The sequence below is a fragment of the Patella vulgata genome, chromosome 4 (genome assembly GCF_932274485.2).
Source record: "Patella vulgata chromosome 4, xgPatVulg1.2, whole genome shotgun sequence".
Classification (NCBI taxonomy): domain Eukaryota; kingdom Metazoa; phylum Mollusca; class Gastropoda; family Patellidae; genus Patella; species Patella vulgata.
Window position 1 is genome coordinate 17356826 of NC_065882.2, and position 22478 is coordinate 17379303.

General features: G+C 33.6%; 1 protein-coding gene across 8 annotated transcripts; it reads right to left on the reverse strand.

Moving 5' to 3' along the window:
* Positions 1 to 158: 158 nt before the first annotated feature.
* Positions 159 to 21696, reverse strand: LOC126818668 (stathmin-1-A). 8 transcript variants are annotated; one of them, XM_050546207.1, is made up of 8 exons: positions 21584 to 21696; positions 15533 to 15603; positions 10291 to 10407; positions 6163 to 6323; positions 5358 to 5549; positions 4097 to 4237; positions 2577 to 2717; positions 159 to 1953 (listed from the first exon to the last, which is right to left on the reverse strand). In XM_050546207.1, exons 2-8 carry the CDS (start codon positions 15540 to 15542, stop codon positions 1879 to 1881), a joined length of 837 nt encoding a protein of 278 aa, XP_050402164.1. In that variant the 5' UTR covers positions 15543 to 15603; positions 21584 to 21696; the 3' UTR covers positions 159 to 1878. The 8 variants fall into 8 exon arrangements, with proteins under 8 accessions (XP_050402164.1, XP_050402163.1, XP_050402166.1 ...); XM_050546206.1 differs by lacking the exon at positions 21584 to 21696 and adding an exon at positions 16888 to 17028; XM_050546209.2 differs by lacking the exon at positions 21584 to 21696 and adding an exon at positions 16043 to 16060.
* Between the last annotated feature and the right edge of the window lie 782 nt (positions 21697 to 22478).

Below are 22478 nucleotides of genomic sequence, written 5' to 3' on the forward strand. Positions count from 1 at the left end.
GTAGGTGCAACACCATGTATACCAAGTTCCATTTAAATCAAAGAAAAAGCTAGACCAATAGATGAAATGGCAATATACAAAATTACATTAAAATGATGTGTTTTGGATTCTACAGTTCCAGATTAAATTGTGCATATAAAAACGAACTCATTGTCATATAAGCAGGTAAACAAATTTATTGAGTTCAAGTTATATTTTAATATAACATTGATGATTTCAACAAGAAGCAGATATATCAGCAACATAAACAGCAATACAAAATAGGCAACAAAACCAGGACCTGAGGTCAATTCAAACCCGCCTCCTCCAATCTGTAGTATCATTTCACAACCTAAATCATTTTTACACAGTAATATGGCACACAAATTGTTTATCTGGTTTTTAACTAGTAGCGTGTTAACTGTCTCACAGTCCTACATCCAAGTCAGGTTTATGGCAGAATCCAGCCAGATAAGTATCTAGTTAACAATTAACTCATTCATTAATATTTGAAACAAACCCTACCATATCCCTCACTTTCTTTTCAATATAGTGACTTTATGAAAGAGACCGATTTTATCCATTGTTACACGGCAGAAAGAAAGTGTTGACAGATGTAGTGATCTTTCTGAAACACAACTCTACCAATATATCTGACTTGTGAGTAGGACCGCATAAGAATTTCTAAATTTTTAGAGTTATAGACATTCTCGGCTTAATAAAACACTAATGTATTTACAGTGTTAGTTATCAATATATTTTAGGCAATCATTGTTCAGAGAATTTCTAAACTTAATATTGTCAGTTTTCTTTCCAGTTTATGTTATTATCGTCCAGAGAATATCAAAACTTTTAAAGTCATTCAGATTTTCTTCATTTACAATACATTTTAATGAAATATTTAAAAGTATCAGTGTCATGGCAAACCAGTTATTTTAAAATTACCTCTGGTTCTGTCTTGAGATTCTTTAGTAAGTTGTGGAGAGATAAATATGGACATTTTCTTTCAATTCTACTAAAAATCTAAATTTATAAAAATATGATAGATCCAAGTATGTGGTTAGTTAAAAATCAACATTCTTCTGTTTTCATTCAGTAAAACTTTACATCAAATTATAGGACACTTCTATGAAAACTTTTTTTTTGTATGGATTGACATTACCTACCAAAATATGCAAAATCTTTCAGCAAGAGGTTGATATTTTGTTGGGTATTGCATCAAATACAAACACAAATGCCTATATAACCTATACATATTCTCATCCATACCAGGTCATAGCATACAAAATCTCAACTAAGTATTAATAATAATGAAGGCAGTGTGCAAGACAAATGGTCAATAATAATTAATAATGAGTATGAACAAAATGAAGAGTTTTGGTGATAATGACTGACTAGTTTCTCCTAGGTAACTACTATATATTATATCAAACATCCATCAATCATAATGACAGCAATGTACAGCTGATAGACATCTAACCATTTGATACTAGAATACAATTGACGACCACATACAAAAAATGCATAGCTGGCAGTACATGAAGTTGTTAATACAAGTAGAATATTATATGATGACATGGTGAATTTAGAAAGAAATTAATAAAAAAGGCAAGGTTTCTCAATAGAGACTTATTATAAAGAAGACAATATTTGCATATGAAATGTTATAGGAATGCTGATAAAAACAGATTTTACATGGCTGACTATATACCAGATTAACATAGCACTAGGCAATAACTATAGCACTACAATGTAAAAGTTGAACAAAAAGACTTGAAGAAAGAACAAATGTAAGAATTGTCAATAAGACGGAAATTAAGAGAAAGATATTAGATAGATATATCCAATGGTGATAAAACATTGTGGTTGTCGGTTTCAATCATAGAATAACCTGTAGCATTAAGCCTGACCTTCTGACACCACTTGTTGTTCAATATTCTGTTTATTTCGTCTAACTTCTTCTATTCTTCTCTCCTAAAAATTAATTTTTAAAAAAACAATTAAATTTAAGATCTTGACATAATATATTATTGAGAATTTCATCAGGGCAACTGAACGATAGAAAATTTCCACCTGCCAAGGAACTTGTTTTACATGTAATATTGCAGTTAAGTTTTTATTCCCATCTGAAGGACTTGAAACCTTTTCGTCAGACACAGGTTTGCTAGAAGGAATTGGACAAGAACATTCTCTTCTAGTGGTGAGTGCAGTGTTTTTAACTTTAAGTCTACTAATAATATATTGAGGCTTGAACAATATCTAAATGATGATGACAAACTAAAAGATACATAATATTTTGCTTCACTTATTATGTGGGAATTCGGACCGTGGTTTCATGAATTAAAATGGGTGCTGAATAAGTAAGTATGAATGTACTGTGGACCAGCTATCTTGGAATTGTGTCAAAAATCGAAATCTGTACATCAATGTGCAATTGTCCTGGGAACTAGCATGTCGAGCTTCATGTCTATCGTAGAGTCTTTTTTCAAATAGCGTTGTCCCCCAAGAACAAGATGATGAGCAGCTCATGGGAACCAGTTTCTAATCCAAAAGTACCCCCAATTTGTAATTTCATTTGAGAAGTATTATCAACCCACATGTTCCTGTAGTCTTTCTTGAAGAGCTCTATACTGTTCTTCACGATTCTTCAAGGCCGTTTCCATCTTGGTAATAATTTTCTCTTCTGAAGCTCTATTCATACTCTCACTTGCCTTGCATACCTCTTGGATATGGGTAGCCTGAAAAATACATTTAATTATTTTCTCAAAAATTATCCAACATTCTTACAATTCCCACAGTACAGGAGTTTGATGTTACAGTACTCTAAAAACACAGAAATGTTTTGTGTTATAATGATGTCTATTTTATACTGTAACAAGGAATTTAAGACGTTACATATGTAAAATGGTCTCCAGTCTATGTGTAGGTTAGTACTAGTAAACTGGTCTCCAGTCTATGTGAAATAGTAGTTACCTCTAATTATTATAGTTATAGTGTACTGGTGTTAATTTTTCATAGGCTTGACTGACAGCTAAGAAATCTGATCTTTTAGTCAAACTTTTCATTATGATTGACATCTGAATCAAGCCAGTTAAACAGATTATTTTCCTTTTCAACCAATTGCAATACCAATGGAGACTATTTACTGTCTCGCAGTGTTAAATACTTGATTATAGTATAAAATAGATGGAGATATAACATGACATTATGATAATTTTATTGTGGTTGAACATTGCAACCTCAAATTCCTGGGACCTTATTCACAAGATCTTAAACTAAAAAGATTTTTAAAATTCTGGATTTTTTTTCCATTGTGTGAGAGATCAAATCCTAGTTACAATTTTCAATCTTATTCAGTGAAAAGATTGAATTCATAAAATATTTTAGTTTAAATAAATGTCATGAATAAAGTCTCTGTATGTTCACAACCATGAAAACCAACTATCAAATGCCTAAACCTCAGAAACCTGATGTACTTAACAGTAAACTAGTTAAATAGTGAACATTATCATATTTATAATAATATTTCTGGCAGTAGTCCCCAGTTCAACAAGAGACTTATCTCCCTTTAGTGGAGCGGTCTAAATGGAAAATGAAGTCAATTAGTAAATTTGTAATCTTTCAGAGGCATTTAGTAACTTGGTGCGATTCAGATTTCCCATTTAACCTGTTCAGTAAAGAAATCTGTTCATCTTATTCTTCTCAATCAAATTAAAATTATATTATAATTTCATTACATTTATCATTTTGATAAGTGTAAAAATTGTAATCTAACAGACTTTATATGACAAGTGATATTCTAGTGAAAGTTCTAATTCCACCAGCAGTCATTCTTTTTTGTTTGATTTTAAAAATTCCCATAATTCACCAGTTAACACAGTCCTGTTGACCAATGCAGGCAATTTGATTGATCAATAAGTACATGTGATCTAGACTCTAGCCAGCATCAATGGAAATGTTAATGCAGTAAACATTGAAAATAAATAACTGATTTTTGTCAGATTCAGATTGACCTTGCATACTTGAAGTCACATCATACACTTCCAAAAGTTTCTGGTACAATGTGTCTACCTCACATGTGTCAGACCCAAATCAACCCTACACCTAGGAAACTTACATGGTCTTTAAGTCGATCCATCATTTTTTGAAGTTGTTCTTGTCGGTTTTCTTCGTATGTTGAATACTTTATGGTGAGTTTTTGTTCAAGTTCTTTAGACATTTGATCACTACGACTACAAACTTCTTGCACTTTAACCAACTACACATATACACCAACAAAACAAAATTAAACAAACAATATTACAACAACTAGGTTTAATTCTATTTCAATTCTTGACACAAGCTTTAAATAAAGATCTGGCAAATGCTTCAAGCTATTAATATCTCGAATATTGTTTGAGAAACTTGAACCAGGTCTAAGTGAAAGAGAATAATTCACCAAGTTTTAAACTTCACAGTTAACACGGGAAATGCCATCATTTTTCACAAAAATTGAGTTAAAATATCTAGTCCAGTAGTGAGATTACAAAAATGTTCTTTTGCAGAGGTCTTGTATTGTATAAGTGCTCGCCACTGCCAATTTGTATTATGTCAAGATTGTAATAAAATTAAACAGAATATATTTAAGATGTATAGCAGGTATCAGAAGAACAACTAAAATAGAGAGAAAGTTAGATTTTATAGCAAAGTAGAGAGTAAGATTTGCATCATAACATGCTAAATATATAATACAGAGTAGTGGTTCCCTAAGTGGGGGATGAGAGCATCTAAAAGGGCGTTGAAGAAAACAAGGTTTAGGAAGTACTGATATAGAGATATAGTTATGGAGAGGCAATCAAAGCATGCATAGTAGTGACAATACTAAGTCTTTTTTTTGTGGATAAAAGGCTAAAACAACACATGGGCCTTCTTCTCGAAAATTTATTGGCTAGAAAAATGAAAGCATAGTTCCTTTTTTGTGGGCCAAAAAATTACAATTCTAGAATATAGTTTTCGAGAAGTAGGTCTTAGCACAACATTCAACTATCATTCGCTCATTCAGTTTTTAACAACACTCACATGATTTTTCATACGTTCTCGAAGGGCTTCCATAGCTTTTCTTATTTTTATTAGCTAGGAGTATATTTAAAGGAAAGTGTCTTACAAGGGCCAAGAATTAAAATCATACCAAACAAGACACTACTTATAATAATCTTTAATACAGAGTTAAGCCTCTTTAATTTAGGTCAAAATAAAGTGTTGAGTTAATCTGATGTGTTATTTCGATCAGTGATTGTTCAAGAATTACACTCCTATCAAATCTTAGCCATTGATATCAATAGGCCTTATGACAACAGTCATATTACTCTCATTCCATCAGATTGTAACACATAACTTACATGTTCTCTCAAACGTTCTCGAAGAGCATTTATTTGCGTTTCTCGATTTTCTTTGTTGGCTTCCATAGCTTTCCTCAGTTTTTTCTCGGTTTCCTCCGAAAAGATTTTGCTTTCCTCCTGTGCTTTTGCTACGATTTCTTGTGCCTTTGCCCGTTCTTTGGCCAACTGTTCCAATCTCTGGGCTTCAAGTGACTAAAAAAAAGAGAATAGTTTTGTTAATGTGTGTAATTAAGAAATCAGCACATCTGATGATCTAAGCATTAAAACAAAACCCTACAGAATGGGATGGCTTGTAGGAACATCAGTAGAATTATCATTTAAAATCAGATAAAATACATGTATGTTACATGTAACTATCGCATTTGCTAGCCATTTTCAAATGTTCGCCATGTCAAGGATAACTCTGAATAACTGAGAAATTTTATTCAAATTTTAACAACTGAGAAATTTCATTCAAATTTTAACAACTGAGAAATTTCATTTAAATTTTAACAATTATCAAGATATCGTAGATATAAATAAAGCCATAGAAGCTTACACGGATTCAATAATTAAATATAGGCTGTCATGTTTACAAGCTATTTTGACATATCTTGGCTAAGTAATGCCAACAAAACAGCGAATAGTTGACTAACTGCGTCCAGATTCAAACTCCTTCGAAATCTTATGGATAATATTGTAAGGCAAAATAATATGCTATATTAAAATCAGACCAAACTATCACATTAACAAACAATGGATAGGGGCAACAACATTACAACAATTGTTCACCCAAATCAAAGAAGGCTTTAATTAATATAAATACCAGTCTTCTCTCTTCAGCTTTTTTCAATTTGTTCAGGATATCGGCTTCAGAGATAACTTTCTCTTTAGGTGGTGTGACTGGTCTCAGGGGTGCCTCATTCACAGTGGCTGGTTTTAAGATTACCTCGTACGCCAAACCTCCAACTTTCTCTTTAGCTCCCTCTGAAAAGTGAAAATAGAGAGACAATATATAAACCTGTGTCAATCAGTATAATTTGCTGTCATTAAACAGCCATTATTCATACTAATTGCTCAATATGCATATCAATTAAACCCCCGCAAAAAGAGCCTCTTAAATAATAATATCATCTCTTGATAATGTTAAGTGTAAACATCATTATGTTCATTTACCAGTAACAGGAATTGTCCTAATAGTTTAGCAAATCAAGCAAGATTTAATGAAGATAGTAAGATTATTACATTACCAGTAGGTAGTATTAGGCATTGCGCTGTGGTTTAATGGTCGAAACTACGAAAGTGAGACATAAAGTAATATATTGATACTGCACAAGGATGTTAGTCTAAGTGTTGTTTCAATATATTACGCAATGTCTTGCTCGAGACCATTAAACAACACAGACACTATCCCCCATGTATGCATTTCAATGAAATTGTCACACGAGTCAAATATTTCATCTAGTATAAAATCATGTACAATTAGCCCATACATTTTGAAATAATGGTACACCAATAGGAAAGACTATTAGAGAGCTTTATCCCAGTTGTGTTTCAATCTGAAGCAATGTCATATTTCATCAAAATACAAATGGTTTCCTCATATAATTGTGTCTAAATAAAATCAATGTAAAATATATCTTATTTTCAATCATTTCAAAATTATATTTTTAGGTTCTTGCATGTATTCAAATAAACTACATGTATTATTATTATATAATATAATACTGTGTTTGATGAATGACGTGCACCTAGAAAATCTGATTACATTACAGATACTGTGCTAGTGAGTGTTCACAGCGAATATTGATTTTCCCTTTTGAATATTCAATTCTATTCAAGTATTGGAATGATCAATTTCTTGATTGCTTTGGTTTATTTTCAGATTCCTAGAAACCATTTAAGTATTCCTTTACCCCCCTTTTTTTTTTATTGAGTACCAGTTAATAATTCTAATGAATTAATTTTGGTAAATATTTCATTGGAGTCATGGATATAGAATAAGGAATACAAAATAAATTTTTAATGTTTGAATAGCCTTGAAAACAAATTCAAATTCGAATGTGAGAGCACTAACATACTTTGAAAAAAAAAACCCAAACACACATACCAACATTTAGACCATTTCTTAGAATTACACCAAGAACTAATTACAAAGTAAAATATACAATAAATAAAGGCACTACATATGATTAACAAAAAAATAAAATAAAATAAAGTGTATTATTATTGAATAACAAATGTACCAGTACATTAAATTCAAATCTGATAATTCCGATCTAAATTTCATTTTTCTATTTAAAATACACTTTGGCTGCCATCCCAAAAATAGAGACGTCTAGATTACAATAGTTACACACAATGGTAACACCAACATTCACTAGTTAAAGTTTGACTGAGCAAAGAAAACTTTTCATATTTAAGTATTATTTTATTTTTTTAATTTCTGTATAGTGCATACATGGTTTAAATAATAATGTGCTTTATTTAAAAAATAATGAGCTTTATTCCCACTCGGCAAACTTAGGCGGATTTTGGAACTCTACATCTAGCCTCGGCTGTATGTAGGGGTGATGATTTTCCGTTTCAGAAAATAGCATATTCCGTTTTAAGTATTCTTAATTCCGTTATTTTCCATTTCAGAGCTGACCATATTCCGTTTTTTCGAGATAAAATGTTATTTTATGAATAAATGAGTAAAACATCTTAAAATGCCTTTTATTACAAAACGGATCATTTTAAACCAATGATAACAAATGTTGAATTGTGAATGACTTGTAATGTTCAATGACTAGTTATTCTTTAAACCTGTTTCCCGAATTAAATAACAGAAAATTACATCTTGTGAGCTCGTTTCATCTTTTTAGCAGACAAAGCCATTTTTCTCAGCTGCTAGTTGTAGTCGCGATTTATCCAGACATCTTCGTAGTTACTACCGTTACTTCGAGAATAAGGGCTGGATTCACAAGGCTACGGTATATTTGTGATGTCACGTGGTTAATGCGGATAAACACTAGTCACGAGCTAGCAGACAAAGCCATTTTTCTCAGCTGCTAGTTGTAGTCGCGATTTATCCAGACATCTTCGTAGTTACTACCGTTACTTCGAGAATAAGGACTGGATTCACAAGGCTACGGTATATTTGTGATGTCACGTGGTTAATGCGGATAAACACTAGTCACGAGCCCGGCAGTAAAATAAGAAGTAAATGAAACGATTTTTACTTTTATGAAGTGACAGAAGTTTTTTTTAAGACATACATATACATTACAATGTTTAATTCAAGTTCAACTACAGAGTAATTGTATACAGGGATACAGGAAAGACGGGTTTTCGTTATGATTCCTAAATGATGAAATGAAAGTAGCTAAATACTAAAATAGACAGTAACAAAACAGACGAGGCTAGATGTACTGGCTGGAGTCTGCGCACTGAAATTTGCCAAGTGGTTTATTCCAAATCCCAATGACTTACAAGCCAACAGTGAGGCTGATGTCCCCTGCCAAAATCCCAAAATAAATAGATGACACATTAATTAATCACACATTTATTTTTTTCAAAAGTAACGAGCAATCAAACTACACTCTAAGTTTCATCACTATCAGATATAATCAAGATTATCTTGTCCCAAAGCATCGCTCTGCTTTCCCTCAGCAGATAATGTTCATTATCGAACTTAGTCAAGGTATTGATGTAATAAAGCTATACACCAAGTGTCCTCACTATCACTAAATTAGAACTAAAGTTATCGTATCCCAAAGTATCAACGAATCAAATTGCTTATCTCTGCTTACCCTGAGCAGAAAATGCTCATCTTCGAACTCCATCAAGGCATTGACCCAATAAACACCTACACCAAGTTTGAACATTCTAGCTCAATTAAAAAAAGAGTTATTGTGTTCCAAAATCTTGGTCAATCAAATTGCTTATTGCTCTGCTTACCCTGAGCAGAAAATGCTCATTATCGAACTTAGTCAAGGTATTGATGTAATGAAACTATACACCAAGTTTCATCACTCTCACTTAATTAGAACTAAAGTTATTGTGTCCCAAAGCATCAACCAATGAAATGGCTTATCTCCGCTTACCCTGAGCGGAAAATGCTCATCTTCGAACTCCATCAAGGTATTGCCCTAATAAACACCTACACCAAATTTGAACATTCTAGCTCAATTAGAAAGAGTTATTGGGTCCCAAAAAGTGTGACGGACAGACAGACGAACCCATTTTAATAGTCCCCTGCTTTCTTCGAAAGCCGGGGGACAATAAAACAAAATTAAATTATAAAAAAAACAGATTGATTTAATATTGGATTTATGGTCGTAGTTGAATATATACTTTAACAACATTCATATCCATTAACAATGAATGTAGTTGGTTAAATGAATCTAAACAATTACAATGTAAATGGATATCACAGACTGGAGATTTAATCAATGTTAAGTGAATAATGATAGAATGAGGTAAAGTAATGCGTATTTCATAAGTCGGATTTTTAGCTTATTCGACCAAAAAACAGAAGTCTGCTTCTTCCATTGGCTTGTCAAAGCAACAGATCATGATCTTAACCTGCAAGTTTTACCAGATTTAGTCATATGAAATACACATTTAACAAGGTGATCAAAAGGAAAAGAAAACAATATCATTACAAAAATCATGGTAGACAAAAAAATACTATTCCACAATACAATACATGTACAATTACCAGACCTTGCCATAAAAAAGAGTGATCACTCGTCTCCTAATTAATAAAGAAGGAGAGCAACGATCTACTCACCTCGGACATGTACAAATGTACCCCTTTGTTTTGAAGGGTTTAAGATTAATGCTTGGCTTCCTGTACCAGCTCTCAAATGAAATCTTAGTCGAGTGATCTTTTTCTCTCCTAGTACTTTCTTATGGCAAGATCTAAATATCACCACTATAGATTACATACAATACATGCTTTAGTTACCTTTTCCCTTCCACAATATAACTGCATCAAATGCACCTCTATTTGGATGTACTTTGTGATATATGGGTTTTTTGGTTGACTCCCGTAAGCATAGAAAAACACTTAACCAGTTACAAACTGATCAAGTCAAAAATAATACAATTATTCAGTATGCCAAGAAAAAAGTTTTATCTTGTATTCCTACATGTACTATAATAAGATATTTATGAAAAGCCCCAAGCCTACTTCCTAGATTTGGCAGTGTAGCATGGCATTAATAATAGTAACCTGTCACAAGAGGGGCTAAGGCAGAATCTGATTTGTGTTCTAGTACTTCTAGTCTCTACAAACAACCCTTGGAAGTATTGTCTCAATCAAAGTGATTAGCATACAGTCAAATTATTATTCTAACAGAGATAGAAGAAGCATCAGGGTTTAATATAACTGTTTAATAAACAACCCATAATTGACATTTATTAACCTTTGTAAATTGATAATTCAATATTATATTACCCTTGAGAAAAGCAATAAACTGATCCATATCATGTATCTATACATAATTTAAGAGTACTGTGTATATATTGTAACCTTATCCTTAACAAATAATAATCATTATAATGGACACATCCCTCATAACTGAAACCAAATATTTTAGCAATTAATTAGTAAAATTTTAAAATTATTATTATTTAAAGAAGAATCATCACTGGGGTGGGGGGGTCCTTGTTTTACAAAATTTTAGATAGAAAGTTAAGGAGCTACCCTCAATTTATGTTGGAATTGATGATATAAAAAATTAATAAGAAATTTTTTTTTAGAGGGGGCTACTGTTTACCAAAGTTCGAACAAAATAGGAAAAACAGAAGGAAAATTACTTTTTTTCTATTGATGAGAAATGTTACATTTTGAAGATCTATTTTTAATTAATTTGAAATGTTAATAAGGTATCAAACCAACAAAATTTTTACGTTATATTCGTAATCTACGTAAAAAGTTGACCTAGATAGGTATATTTGACTACATAACATCATTCAGTAGTGATTAAAAACCGGTCTTGAAAACCAAACTTTTCATTAATTTTCCTCCATTGATGTTATATTCGTGATCTACCTACAAAATTCACAGGTCTAACCTATTGAGTATTTATTTAGAAGCTTTTTTTCAGAGATCATTCAACTGAATGCAAAAATCAACAAAAACACATACATGTATATATTTACACACTTCGGATAAAGATTAACCAGCAGCTGCCAGGCAGGATACGCCCACATTTTTGAGAGATGGATAGAGAACAAGCTAAAAAGAAAGTGATTTTTCCTACAATCAAGGGCCATAATTCATGAAGTTACAATTCGATATGCGCAAATATCAAAAGGAACCAAGATCTTTGGGTTATAAACATGCATTTCAAGTTTCATCAAAATCGGATTGAAATTGTAACCTCTACAGGGTCCACAACCTTGATATACCATATTTTTACACATTTTGCGTACAGCAGCGGCCACTTTGTCTGGCAGTTTTGGTTTGATTTTCAGGAAATTTGAACTCAACCTTTATTATGGTGTTACGGTGATATATTCAAACGATTTTTAAAATCAGATAATAACTGAGACCTTCAGAAGGTCAACAAGCTAAAAGAGGCGATTTTTCGTATAATCAGGGGCCATAATTCATGAAGTTACGATCCGATATGCGACAATATCGAAAGGAACCAAGATCTTTAGGTTATAAACATGCATTTCAAGTTTCATCAAAATCGAATTAAAATTGTGACCCATACAGGGTCCACAACCATGACATATACCCTATTTTTACACTATTCGTGTACAAACGGCATCCATTTTGTCCGGCAATTTTGGTCCGATTTTCCCCAAATTCTAACTCAACCGTCCTTAGGGTGTAACAGTGATATAATACGTTTTTTTAAATCTGATAAAAATTATGAACTATATAAGGTCCACAAGTTAAAAAAGCGATTTTTCCTATAATCAGGGGCCATAATTCAGGAAGTTACGATCCGATATGCAGCAATATCGAAAGGAACCAAGATCTTTAGGTTATAAACATGCATTTCAAGTTTCATCAAAATCGAATTAAAATTGTGACCCATACAGGGTCCACAACCTTGATTTACCATATTTTTACACTATTAGCGTACAAACGGCGGCCATTTTGGTCCGATTTTAACGAAATTCGAACTCTACCTTCCTTAGGGTGTAACGGTGATATAATAATACGCGTACAAACGGCGGCCATTTTGTCCGGCAATTTTGGTTCGATTTTCCCGAAATTCGAACTCAACCTTCCTTAGGGTGTAACGGTGATATAATAATACGTTTTTTTAAATCAGATAAAAATTATGACCTCTAATGGGCTCTATAGGGTCCACAAGCTAAAAACACGATTTTTCGTACAATCAGGGGCCATAATTCAGGAAGTTACGGTCCGATATGCACGAATATCAAAAGGAACTGAGATCTTTGGGTAATAAACTTACATGTCAAGTTTCAACAAAATCGGATAAAAATTGTGACCTCTATAGGGTCCACAAGCTAAAAACGTGATTTTTCGTACAAACAGGGGCCATGATCCATGAAGTTTCGATCCGATACATGCCAATATCAAAAGCAGCCGAGATCTTTTGGGGATAAACCTATATTTCAAGTTTCGTCAAAATCGGACAATAATTGCGACCTGTAGAGAGTCCACAAACAAATTGTGGACGGACGGACGGACAGGGGTGACGACAATATACGTCCACATGAAAATGTGGGCGTATAAAAATATACATCCTTAATTGTGATCTATGTACCAAATTCATCTAGAATGGTGGATTTGGTACGTCTAACCTATTTACAAGGTTTTTTTCAGTGATCATAGTAATTCATAGGCAACTTTTCATGAAATGTCCTATTGAATGCGAAAATCAGCAAAAACACATGTATATTTAAAAGTTAAAAAAATAAACGAGCGGATTTTGGTATGTTATAGAAGGGTAGTAAAAAGTTTTATTTCTTGTCCCTTTTTAATTTTTGCCACTTGCCCCACATAACCAAAATGAATGGCAACCAAGATTTTGGCGGGAAACCAACTTTGGGGTCTGATAAGTGATATCTTTGGGATATAACATCATATGACCGTCCTATATTCAATTCTATATTGAAATTCCATTGTCTGGGAGTTAAAACAAATTTTAGACATCTAGACAACAATCATAACAATGGCTTTTCTAGAGCACTCCAAAGTCGTGAAAAATAAAATGCTTATTTTTTTTTTCGACTTTGATGGCAACCCTTAGTTTAAGCTCACCATCAAGTTTATGAACATATACATCAAGCGCTCACTAACACTAAGAGATCAGACAATCTTCACAAGGAAACTTAGCCATCACTCAAACAGACATTCCTAATCGCTCCATGATTTTTTTTCACTCTCAGGGAATCCAGTATTTTTCTTTTAAGATTGGATGTTTCTACTTTCCATACTAAAATTGCTAATTTTTATTGGAAATAACCACCTGATAAATACTTTTGTGGGAAAGTAACTTGAATACAGTATACATATTTTTTTGATGGGGTCAGTTTCCCACCACTGGCCCACTTGACATGGACTGACCCATTCACAGATTCCACAAATTGAGCAAGGGCAATAACTCTTGGAAGTTATTATCAAAAATTACCGAAAATGCATCAGACAAAATTGATTGGATGTAATGGGCGACAGTATGCGATCACATTTCAATGTACCCTGTAGGTCTTGTAAAAATCTTAAGCTGGGTATTATTTATTATTCTAAGAAATATCGCTTGATATATTAATCCATTGATATCATTACACATGTATAAATTTAGAACAGAAATGACTCATCTGGAAATCAATGATAATAACAGTAAGTCAGAAAAATAAATCTATTTTCAATGTTACCTTGATTCTAAATCTATTAACAAATAGCCTAAAAGCAATGTAGAGCACAATTTTACAGACAAATGTTATGACATTTATATTCAAGATTTTTTCTCTAAAATAATCAATAACTAAATACTGTAAATATAAACCCATGTTCTTTCTTAACAGTTGATCCAGTTTTATCTCACTCTGATGGAATAATAACCCAAGATCAATATTTCTACAACTACTAACTAGTGATAGTAAAAATACATAATTCAAATGCTCATTACAGTAAGTGCCGTTACCGACTTGAGAGCCACAATGACTCAGTGAGTAAGATGTTGGCTCGCTAACTTTGAGGTCAAGTGTTCAATCCCAGTGTTGGTCCAGAAAGTTTGATTTTCCGGCATGGTTCCTCTCTTGTAAATGGTACAGGAAGGAGGGACAACATGTGTATAGTCATTCGGATGTGATGAAAAACTGAGGTCCCGTGTACTTACACATTGGCATACACAGAAAAGAACCCTTGACAGTTGGAATTAGGCCCTAGTAGTTGGAATTGGAAATAAGACTGTAGGGCCACTGTCTAGGCAAGATTTTCCTCAACACTGTATGTTGCATGACCTTTATTAGCCCAGAACAGTAGAATGTTAATCCCCATTTTATTTACTAACTTTGAAAAAATGGACGAAGCTCAACCAAATTACAAAAATATCAATTATATTGTAAAGAAATGTTGGTTCTTGCTACATCATGAATAGACTGAAGGAAAGCGGAAAATAAATATCATTTCAGATGGGGATGGGGGACAGAAAAAATGTCAATCAGATGTTTTAATTAATCAAAATTTACATCACTAATTCTCGATTAAATCAATGTTAATAAAAATTTAGCATGTTTCAAATTTATTTACAATAAATTGTTCTTTAATGTTTATCTGTTAAATGTTTTAAGCAACTTAAAGTGTAGATGGATTTTAATGAACTAAATTATCATTTTTTTATATTTGAATAACCCCTCAACAAAATAATTGTTTAAAAAAATTAATGGCCAAGCTGATTGTACTATTAAGATACCACGAATGTAGTGCAAGAGATTTCATATGGAACCATGTCCTACAAACTGTTGACCCTGAGATAATACCACAACACACACCGAAAATTCAAAAACAATAGTAAAATTTAATTCTTTATTATTTATAAAACTATTCTATTTCTATTATTTCATATTTCACTGAATAAAACCTCCATTTAATCTGCACAACTGTTGTGCATCAATCAGTTCTCTGAAATTATCTATCATGATACGCATACATAAAATTAGCTTGTCTGAATAAATTTTCACTTTTTTAAAAGTTAGGTCTTCACATAACTTACCTTGAGACATCTTGATTTTCTTCTAATCTGTGCAAACTGCAAACGTTCACCCTAATTCCGGGATTTTAAATCTTAAATAGAAATCAGAAAATAAATGTAAATAGGATCATACCTCACCATTTCATTCCCGATTAGCTGTAGAGATGATTAAGAGGATGATTATGTCATCCTATTCTAGACAATACCCAGTTCAAGGTAATGAAATGCAGCTCAAACAGTCAAGAAGACTAGAATGAAAAATCCCAACCTAATGAAACTTGAGATTATCTTTCCACATTTGAGGATATGAAACTGAAATTCCTTGCCCAAATTATGGAAAGTCAAGATTTCTGTCCTTCCCAGTCCAGGTTCCTCTTCTACGTCTATGACTCAATCGGAAGCCAGTCAGATCAATCCAGTCACATAATTATAATAATTCATTACAGACGTTGTCTAAGGTTATTCTATCCTTACCTAGTGGTTCAAAATTAATCCATAAAAAAATCAATAAATAAAAGAGTAATAAATTACATTTAATATTTTTATTCAAAATTCCAATGAAGTTTTATTACACAACACAGAAAAATCCATCAAATAAGGGTGACCTAACAGGTCCCCATGTCACAGAATGGTAAATTCCTCAACATCAGACATTATAATCAATGCCATTGTGTGGCTATAGAGCTTGGAAGTTCTTAGCAAGCATTATGCTAGGGCAAGTTCACTATGGTATAGAAGGCAGACAAGTGAAGAGCAGAAATATTGATTTTATGAGCCAACACAACTGTGCAAGAACAATATATAGACATGTTGTACCAGATAGCATCTGCATTCAAGTTTTAAATGAACACCTGAAAACAACCTATTAGTATTACCGTAAATTTTATTTGGAAGAATAAGTTTAATTCTATTCTTCATAAATAACAGGGTGTTATTCACGTGCAAAACAGTTTAATTAAATCATCTTGAAATTATCATATTGACAAAATCTGTGAATTAGAATATTAATTTATCTATTAACTGGTCTGAAATAAGAGATGCACAACTACCTTCCTGTTAGAATATTAAATTCGCTAAATACTGTAGGCCTACATAATATATATTTTTGTATTATGACAGAAATAAGAAAACTACTTTACATCAAGTTTTATTTTAAATATAAATTCTAAAATAAGTATTTACAGTTTGCCAACAAAATATGAATTATAAATATTACTAAGCAAAATTATAATCCATTCAATGAAGGAAATGGATCTATTTTCTAAGTCAAACTCACTAAATTTTACCGATTTTTTTTTTTTTTCAAATTCAAATAAAGTAGTTTTAGCAGTATTTCTAATCAACCAAACGAGGCCGCTTTTAAGCTTACAACTTACCTGTTGAAAATGGTAGATAAATGATGTTCCTTACTAATAAATGATTTGTTTTAAACTGGCACATCTTGCAGGGATTTCTCATTTTAATACTTCTTACAACTCAACAAATAACCTTTACAACTAAGACAAGTTTGAAAACCCTGAAACCTGATTGGTCAATTCAAAAGCCAGATTCAAAATGGGTTCTATGCACACGATATAGGTAACTTATGTCTACATTTTTACTGATTGACATTTCTGTCTATAAAAAGGTTTATTTACTTTTGGTCTCGCCTACTTTTTCAGTAAAGACTAAACCGTTGAATGATAATGATTCATTCATTTAAACAGCTCTAGGACATTTAAAAAGTATCAGTTTTATTTCAAAACTTAAATAACAAAATAAAAGAATTAATAATAAGTCTGTTTATCAGCTATATTATGAATATTTAAGATGACTAACAATGCTTTGTGTGTTAAATAGAGATGTGTACATTTTGTATTTTTTCTCAAACAAATATAACTGTCCAATTTAATAGTACCGGTACTGAAATTGAATGTAGGCTAATCCTTTAAATTAGTACAGCAATCTTAAATAAGAGAAATCACTAAAAACGAACAATCTTTAAAGATACATTATGGGAGATTAGATAAAGAGCTGGCAGTTCTCACTATAATACTTAAAAACTAAGTAATGTAATGGGAATTTGCTGAAAATTTCAGTCTAATTGATCCACTCTGAACCAAGATTTTAGCGATTGAATTTTCGACTTAGCCTCAATCTTCATTACTAAAGTCGGTACGATGAAAAAAATAGTCTTGATTATCCATTTCATGATTAAAATTGTGAATGGAAGTCGAAAAGCAAATCGGAACCTAAGCCAATAAACATTGCAGGCTAGCGATGACATCGAGAGTTGATTATGGTCTGAATAAGTTAATTAATGTCTAATTAATAATTCAGATAACATTTCAGGCCTTAAGAAAGATGTGCAATAGGTTGATTTAGCTCTTGCATAATGTATGTTTAACTAAAGATGAATTATTTTTAAGAGCTACATCTGCCTATTGAAAGTCTTTATTTTGGCTTAAAATTAAAATCCCACGAGTTTGGACAGGCAATCCTACTCCTTGTCACATACTTGACTCAATGACAGACCTTCTGATCCAACACACGTGTTAACCATTCTGCCACCCAAACTCACTATCTACCAATCAAATGCAGTAGCTAATACATTTCCTAATTCACTGGAATCACTGCCAATATCCTTTTCATTTAGCCCTCCCCCTCCTCACAAAATGAAACAAGAGTTTACTTTTTTTGATAATCTGCATATAACAAAACACAATTTTATCATAAATCTACATTTTATTAGATATTATTAAACATGCATTATTATGCAAGAGCTAAATCTGCCTATTGCAGGTCTTTCTTTAGGCCTGAAATGTTTTCTAAAGTATTAATTTGACATTAATTAACTGATCCAGGCCTTAATCAACTCTCGATGGCATCAGATTTCTCCGATATTAAATGGATTAGAATGGTTCAGCGATACTTTGATTTAATCAAATATGGAGGACTGAGACTTAGCTTCGATCAACCAGTACGTGGGTGAAATTATTGCACACGTCTGTCAAACCTTCAAAGGCTAATATCTTTGCAATAGAGTAATTTGAATGAAATTTTCAAATTATTCATTTTACATCATCTACTTTCGAACTATTATAGCAAGAATGGCTAGTTCTTTATCTAAATCTTACATAATAATGTATCTTTAATCTTATTTCCTTTGCCTTGTCTTTTGATAATATACTATTCAAAAAAAGTAGGGGATATTTGATTTGGGGGGCATAATACTAAAATATGCAAATGACTACAAAAAAAGTCACTATAGAACCTAACAGAAGAAACATTTCCAGTTACATGTGACGCCCAAACGCACCAATAGCTACCGCATGGAATGCATGTGATGCTTGGGATCATCATGGGGGTCCAACCCAAGATTTGCACGACTCTGACTTTGAATGTTACAGTCATTGTGGCATTGAATTCCAGGGTGGAAACATCAGTTTAATTGTTTCAGTGACCAGAAAACAAATTTTGATATGCGTCGGCTTACCCAAAATGAAAGGTTACGTGCTCTTGGCATGCTACAGATCGGCACAACACAGGCGGTTGTGGCGCGGACGATGAATGTTTCTCAGTCTGTCATCATAAGCAGGCTATGGTCCAGATACCGTGATACACAATCTGTACAGGACAGACCACGCTCAGGTCGACCAAGGGCGACAACTCAAGCCCAGGATCGATTTATCCGTACCTTGGCCTTGAGAAATCGTGTCATCACAGCAAATCAGATCAGCGCTCGTCTTCAAACAGACACTGGTGTGAGAGAGTGGCCAGACGATTCGGAATCGACTGCATAGGGGACACCTTCGCGCCCCACGTCCTCGCGTGATCCCTTGTTTGAGAGATCATCACATTCAGGCAAGACGTCGTTGGTGTAGGGATCGTCAACACTGGGATAATCGACGCTGGAGCAATGTGATGTTTTCAGATGAGTCAAGGTTCACTGTTGATTTTTTGGACAGACGTAGGAGGGTGTGGCGTCGTCGAAACGAGCGCTTCCAAGACGTTAACGTCATCAGACATGATCGATTTGGGGGTGGTTCTGTTATGGTGTGGGGAGGCATCACTGTTGCTGGAAGAACGGCTTTACATGTTGTTGCAGGGCGTGTTACAGGCTAGTACTACCGGGACAACATCTTGGCAGTCCATGTTGTGCCGTTCGCACGACGTCATGGCCGCCGTTTCATCTTCCAGGATGACAACGCAAGATGTCACAGGGCCAGGATCGTTACAGGTTACCTCCAACAACAGAACATCACCACATTACCTTGGCCAGCACTGAGTCCCGACCTCTCCCCCATCGAGCATGTCTGGGACATGCTTGGACAGAGGTTACGTCAACGTCAACAACGTCCTGCCAATGTCCAAGAACTTGCTGCTGCGTTGCAACAGGAATGGGACAATCTGGACCAAAATGACCTTAGACGTCTCATTAGGAGTATGCCACGTCGGATCAATGCTTGTTTGGCAAACAGAGGAGGATTTACCCGTTACTGACTTGGTTGTGATGCTGTGGTAACTTTGCTGTTTGACCCCGGGTATCATTTTACCCTTATAATGGTCAGTCTGTGCCTTACTTAGTCTAACGATCATTTGGAATAAATCGATGAATGTAAACTTCATTTCATTTTGTCATTTGTTTCTTCGTCAGTTTCATTAGGTGACTTTAATAACACTTAAAAATCAAATATCCCCTACTTTTTTTGAATAGTATATTTTACTATCCTCATAAATTACTGGAAAATGTTCAATTCTGGTGACTCTGGTGACACATCACAAACTATCATTTATTTGATTATGGGATATAAATGAAACTCACAAAAAAAATGATACACACTTCATCTTTATTTAATAACATTATGAACACAAAAACATAGAACACAATTAGTGAATTACTATTTTAATTAAAGGAATAACAATCATAGAACACTCAAGGAATCGTTGCTAAAAGCTTTTAAAAATCAAAATAGTAATAATTGTGTTCGATATTTTAAAATATGTTTTTTTTTTTTTGGTGTATCAACTCCCAAATGCTGCTCAGAGACAGTGAGTTGCGTGAGAGAGAAATCCCCCCAGAATCAAAATAGTAATAATTGTGTTCCATATTAAATTTGGGGGGGGGGAGGAGGGGGGGTATTTGGTGTGTCAATTGCTAAAAGCTGCTCAGAGATAGAGAGAGAGAGAGGGAGAGAGAGAGAGAGATGGGGTTTAAGGTCTACACACAAATAACATGGTTCAATTTTATTTCAATAATATGCTTGCGCGTAGGGGTCTTTAGCAGAGGGAGGAAACTGGAGGACCTGGAAAAAACCCATGTGAGGTTGGATGGGTGACCCTACTGGCTACTCCTTGTCACGTACAACCGGGAAATGAAACCACGCCAACTCAATGACAGACCTTATGAATATGAAGCGTCACCCTTCAGCCAACTATCCCCCCCCCCATCCCAACCCACTGCTCAAAGAAAACATTTATATCAGTTTGGCACCAACACCACTGGTTTGGAATGGGGGGGGGGGGGGGTAAAATTGAATTGAATGAAGGTTGGTACACTGACAGTGGCACCTGTTACTAGTTAGCATTAACATATATCTAGTTTACATTTTGTGGGATTCAGTGAAAAATAGAAGGTAAGGATTCCAAAATAGCCTTAGAACAGAGGTGGGGAAGACAGGTATTTTCATCATATTGATTGCAGCTTAAGCCTACTACGGATAGGAAGGGTGAGCAGCGTCCGATCAAATTTTTCAAAGACCTTTCCGTTAAAGGAACTAACATGCATACATGGGACTAGCAGCCTCTTATACTTGCATAGGTGAAAGAGATGGTTATTCATGTTATTCTAGAACCAAAACTTCAGAAGGCGATATTTGAACTTGATCACTTCAGATATTTTGGTAGGTTGGAAAATCCAGACATCTAAGATTATTCAGATGGTGACTCGAGCGTGGTTGGACTTGGCTGAACACCGATAATGATAGGCCTCGTCGCGACATTAGCCTAATTGACTTTGTCAGTTGCTTTTATTCTATCAATCAAAGCCCCCCAAAAAAGTTTGCCGTGCTTGTTTTCTACAGGCATACTTACAAAGTTGAAGATATTTCTGATGAAAATAGAAAGTAAAAAGAAATGCCCGTCAACTGTCGATGCAAGAACTGAACACCGCGCTCTTGAAGAAGATGACGAATTTGCCGAGATTTGATTGGTTGTAATAAATGTAACATAAAAATCTGATTGGACAGACTATTCCAATTTATTGTAGGAAGAGGGGTGTATGCTATTTCTGTTTGTCTCGAAAGGTGCGAAACGTGTAATGAAAACAGCGGTTGATCACGTAAATTTACTTAAATTAATGACCATTTTAATCGGAATTAGTTCGATTTACAAACAGACAGTATAAAATATTTAAATTGAATCTTCCATTTTTAACTTAAATGTGACAATCGTGAAATTAATCAAACTAAAAGCGCGGGACTTTCGTCTTGAATATAATAGGCGAGTCCATTTTCACTCCATGACATAAAATATAAACATTGCAAAAATGGTTGAAATCAACGAAGTTATTTAACTTAGATACTTCAACTAGATGAATTCCAAAGTAGACAAAGTTAACAAAAAGATTTATTAAAAATATGCTATTTTATAACTTCTTAACAACTAGGAATCTTGGCTTTAGCTAGCTGTGTCTTCTTGGTTATGCACAATTTCAATTATTGAAACCTTTCTAATCTAATCTATAACTAATCATCATGATCTCTAAATCTAAATCATTTCCTACAAGTCATGATGAATCATTATTTATGACATTTCTATGCAATCTCAATCTTCTGGACTAGAATATCACTTAATTCTTTAATGCAAAATGAGGCCTGGGACTCGATTTCCCACTTGTTTGTAACTCCCAGGATGATTTTGGCAAGTAAATTATCAGTATGTCTTATCAAATCAAAATTATCCCAGGTCGAATTATGTAGGCCTACTA

What these genes read in the sequence shown, in the direction of transcription:
- LOC126818668 (XM_050546207.1), bottom strand. An exon ending in TATATTGTGGAAGGGAAAAG is followed by an intron (nt 6,324 to 10,290) that starts GTAACTAAAGCA and finishes TTCACTTTTCAG; the next exon opens with AGGGAGCTAAAGAGAAAGTT. An exon ending in GAGAACGTTTGAGAGAACAT is followed by an intron (nt 4,238 to 5,357) that starts GTAAGTTATGTG and finishes GTATATGTGTAG; the next exon opens with TTGGTTAAAGTGCAAGAAGT.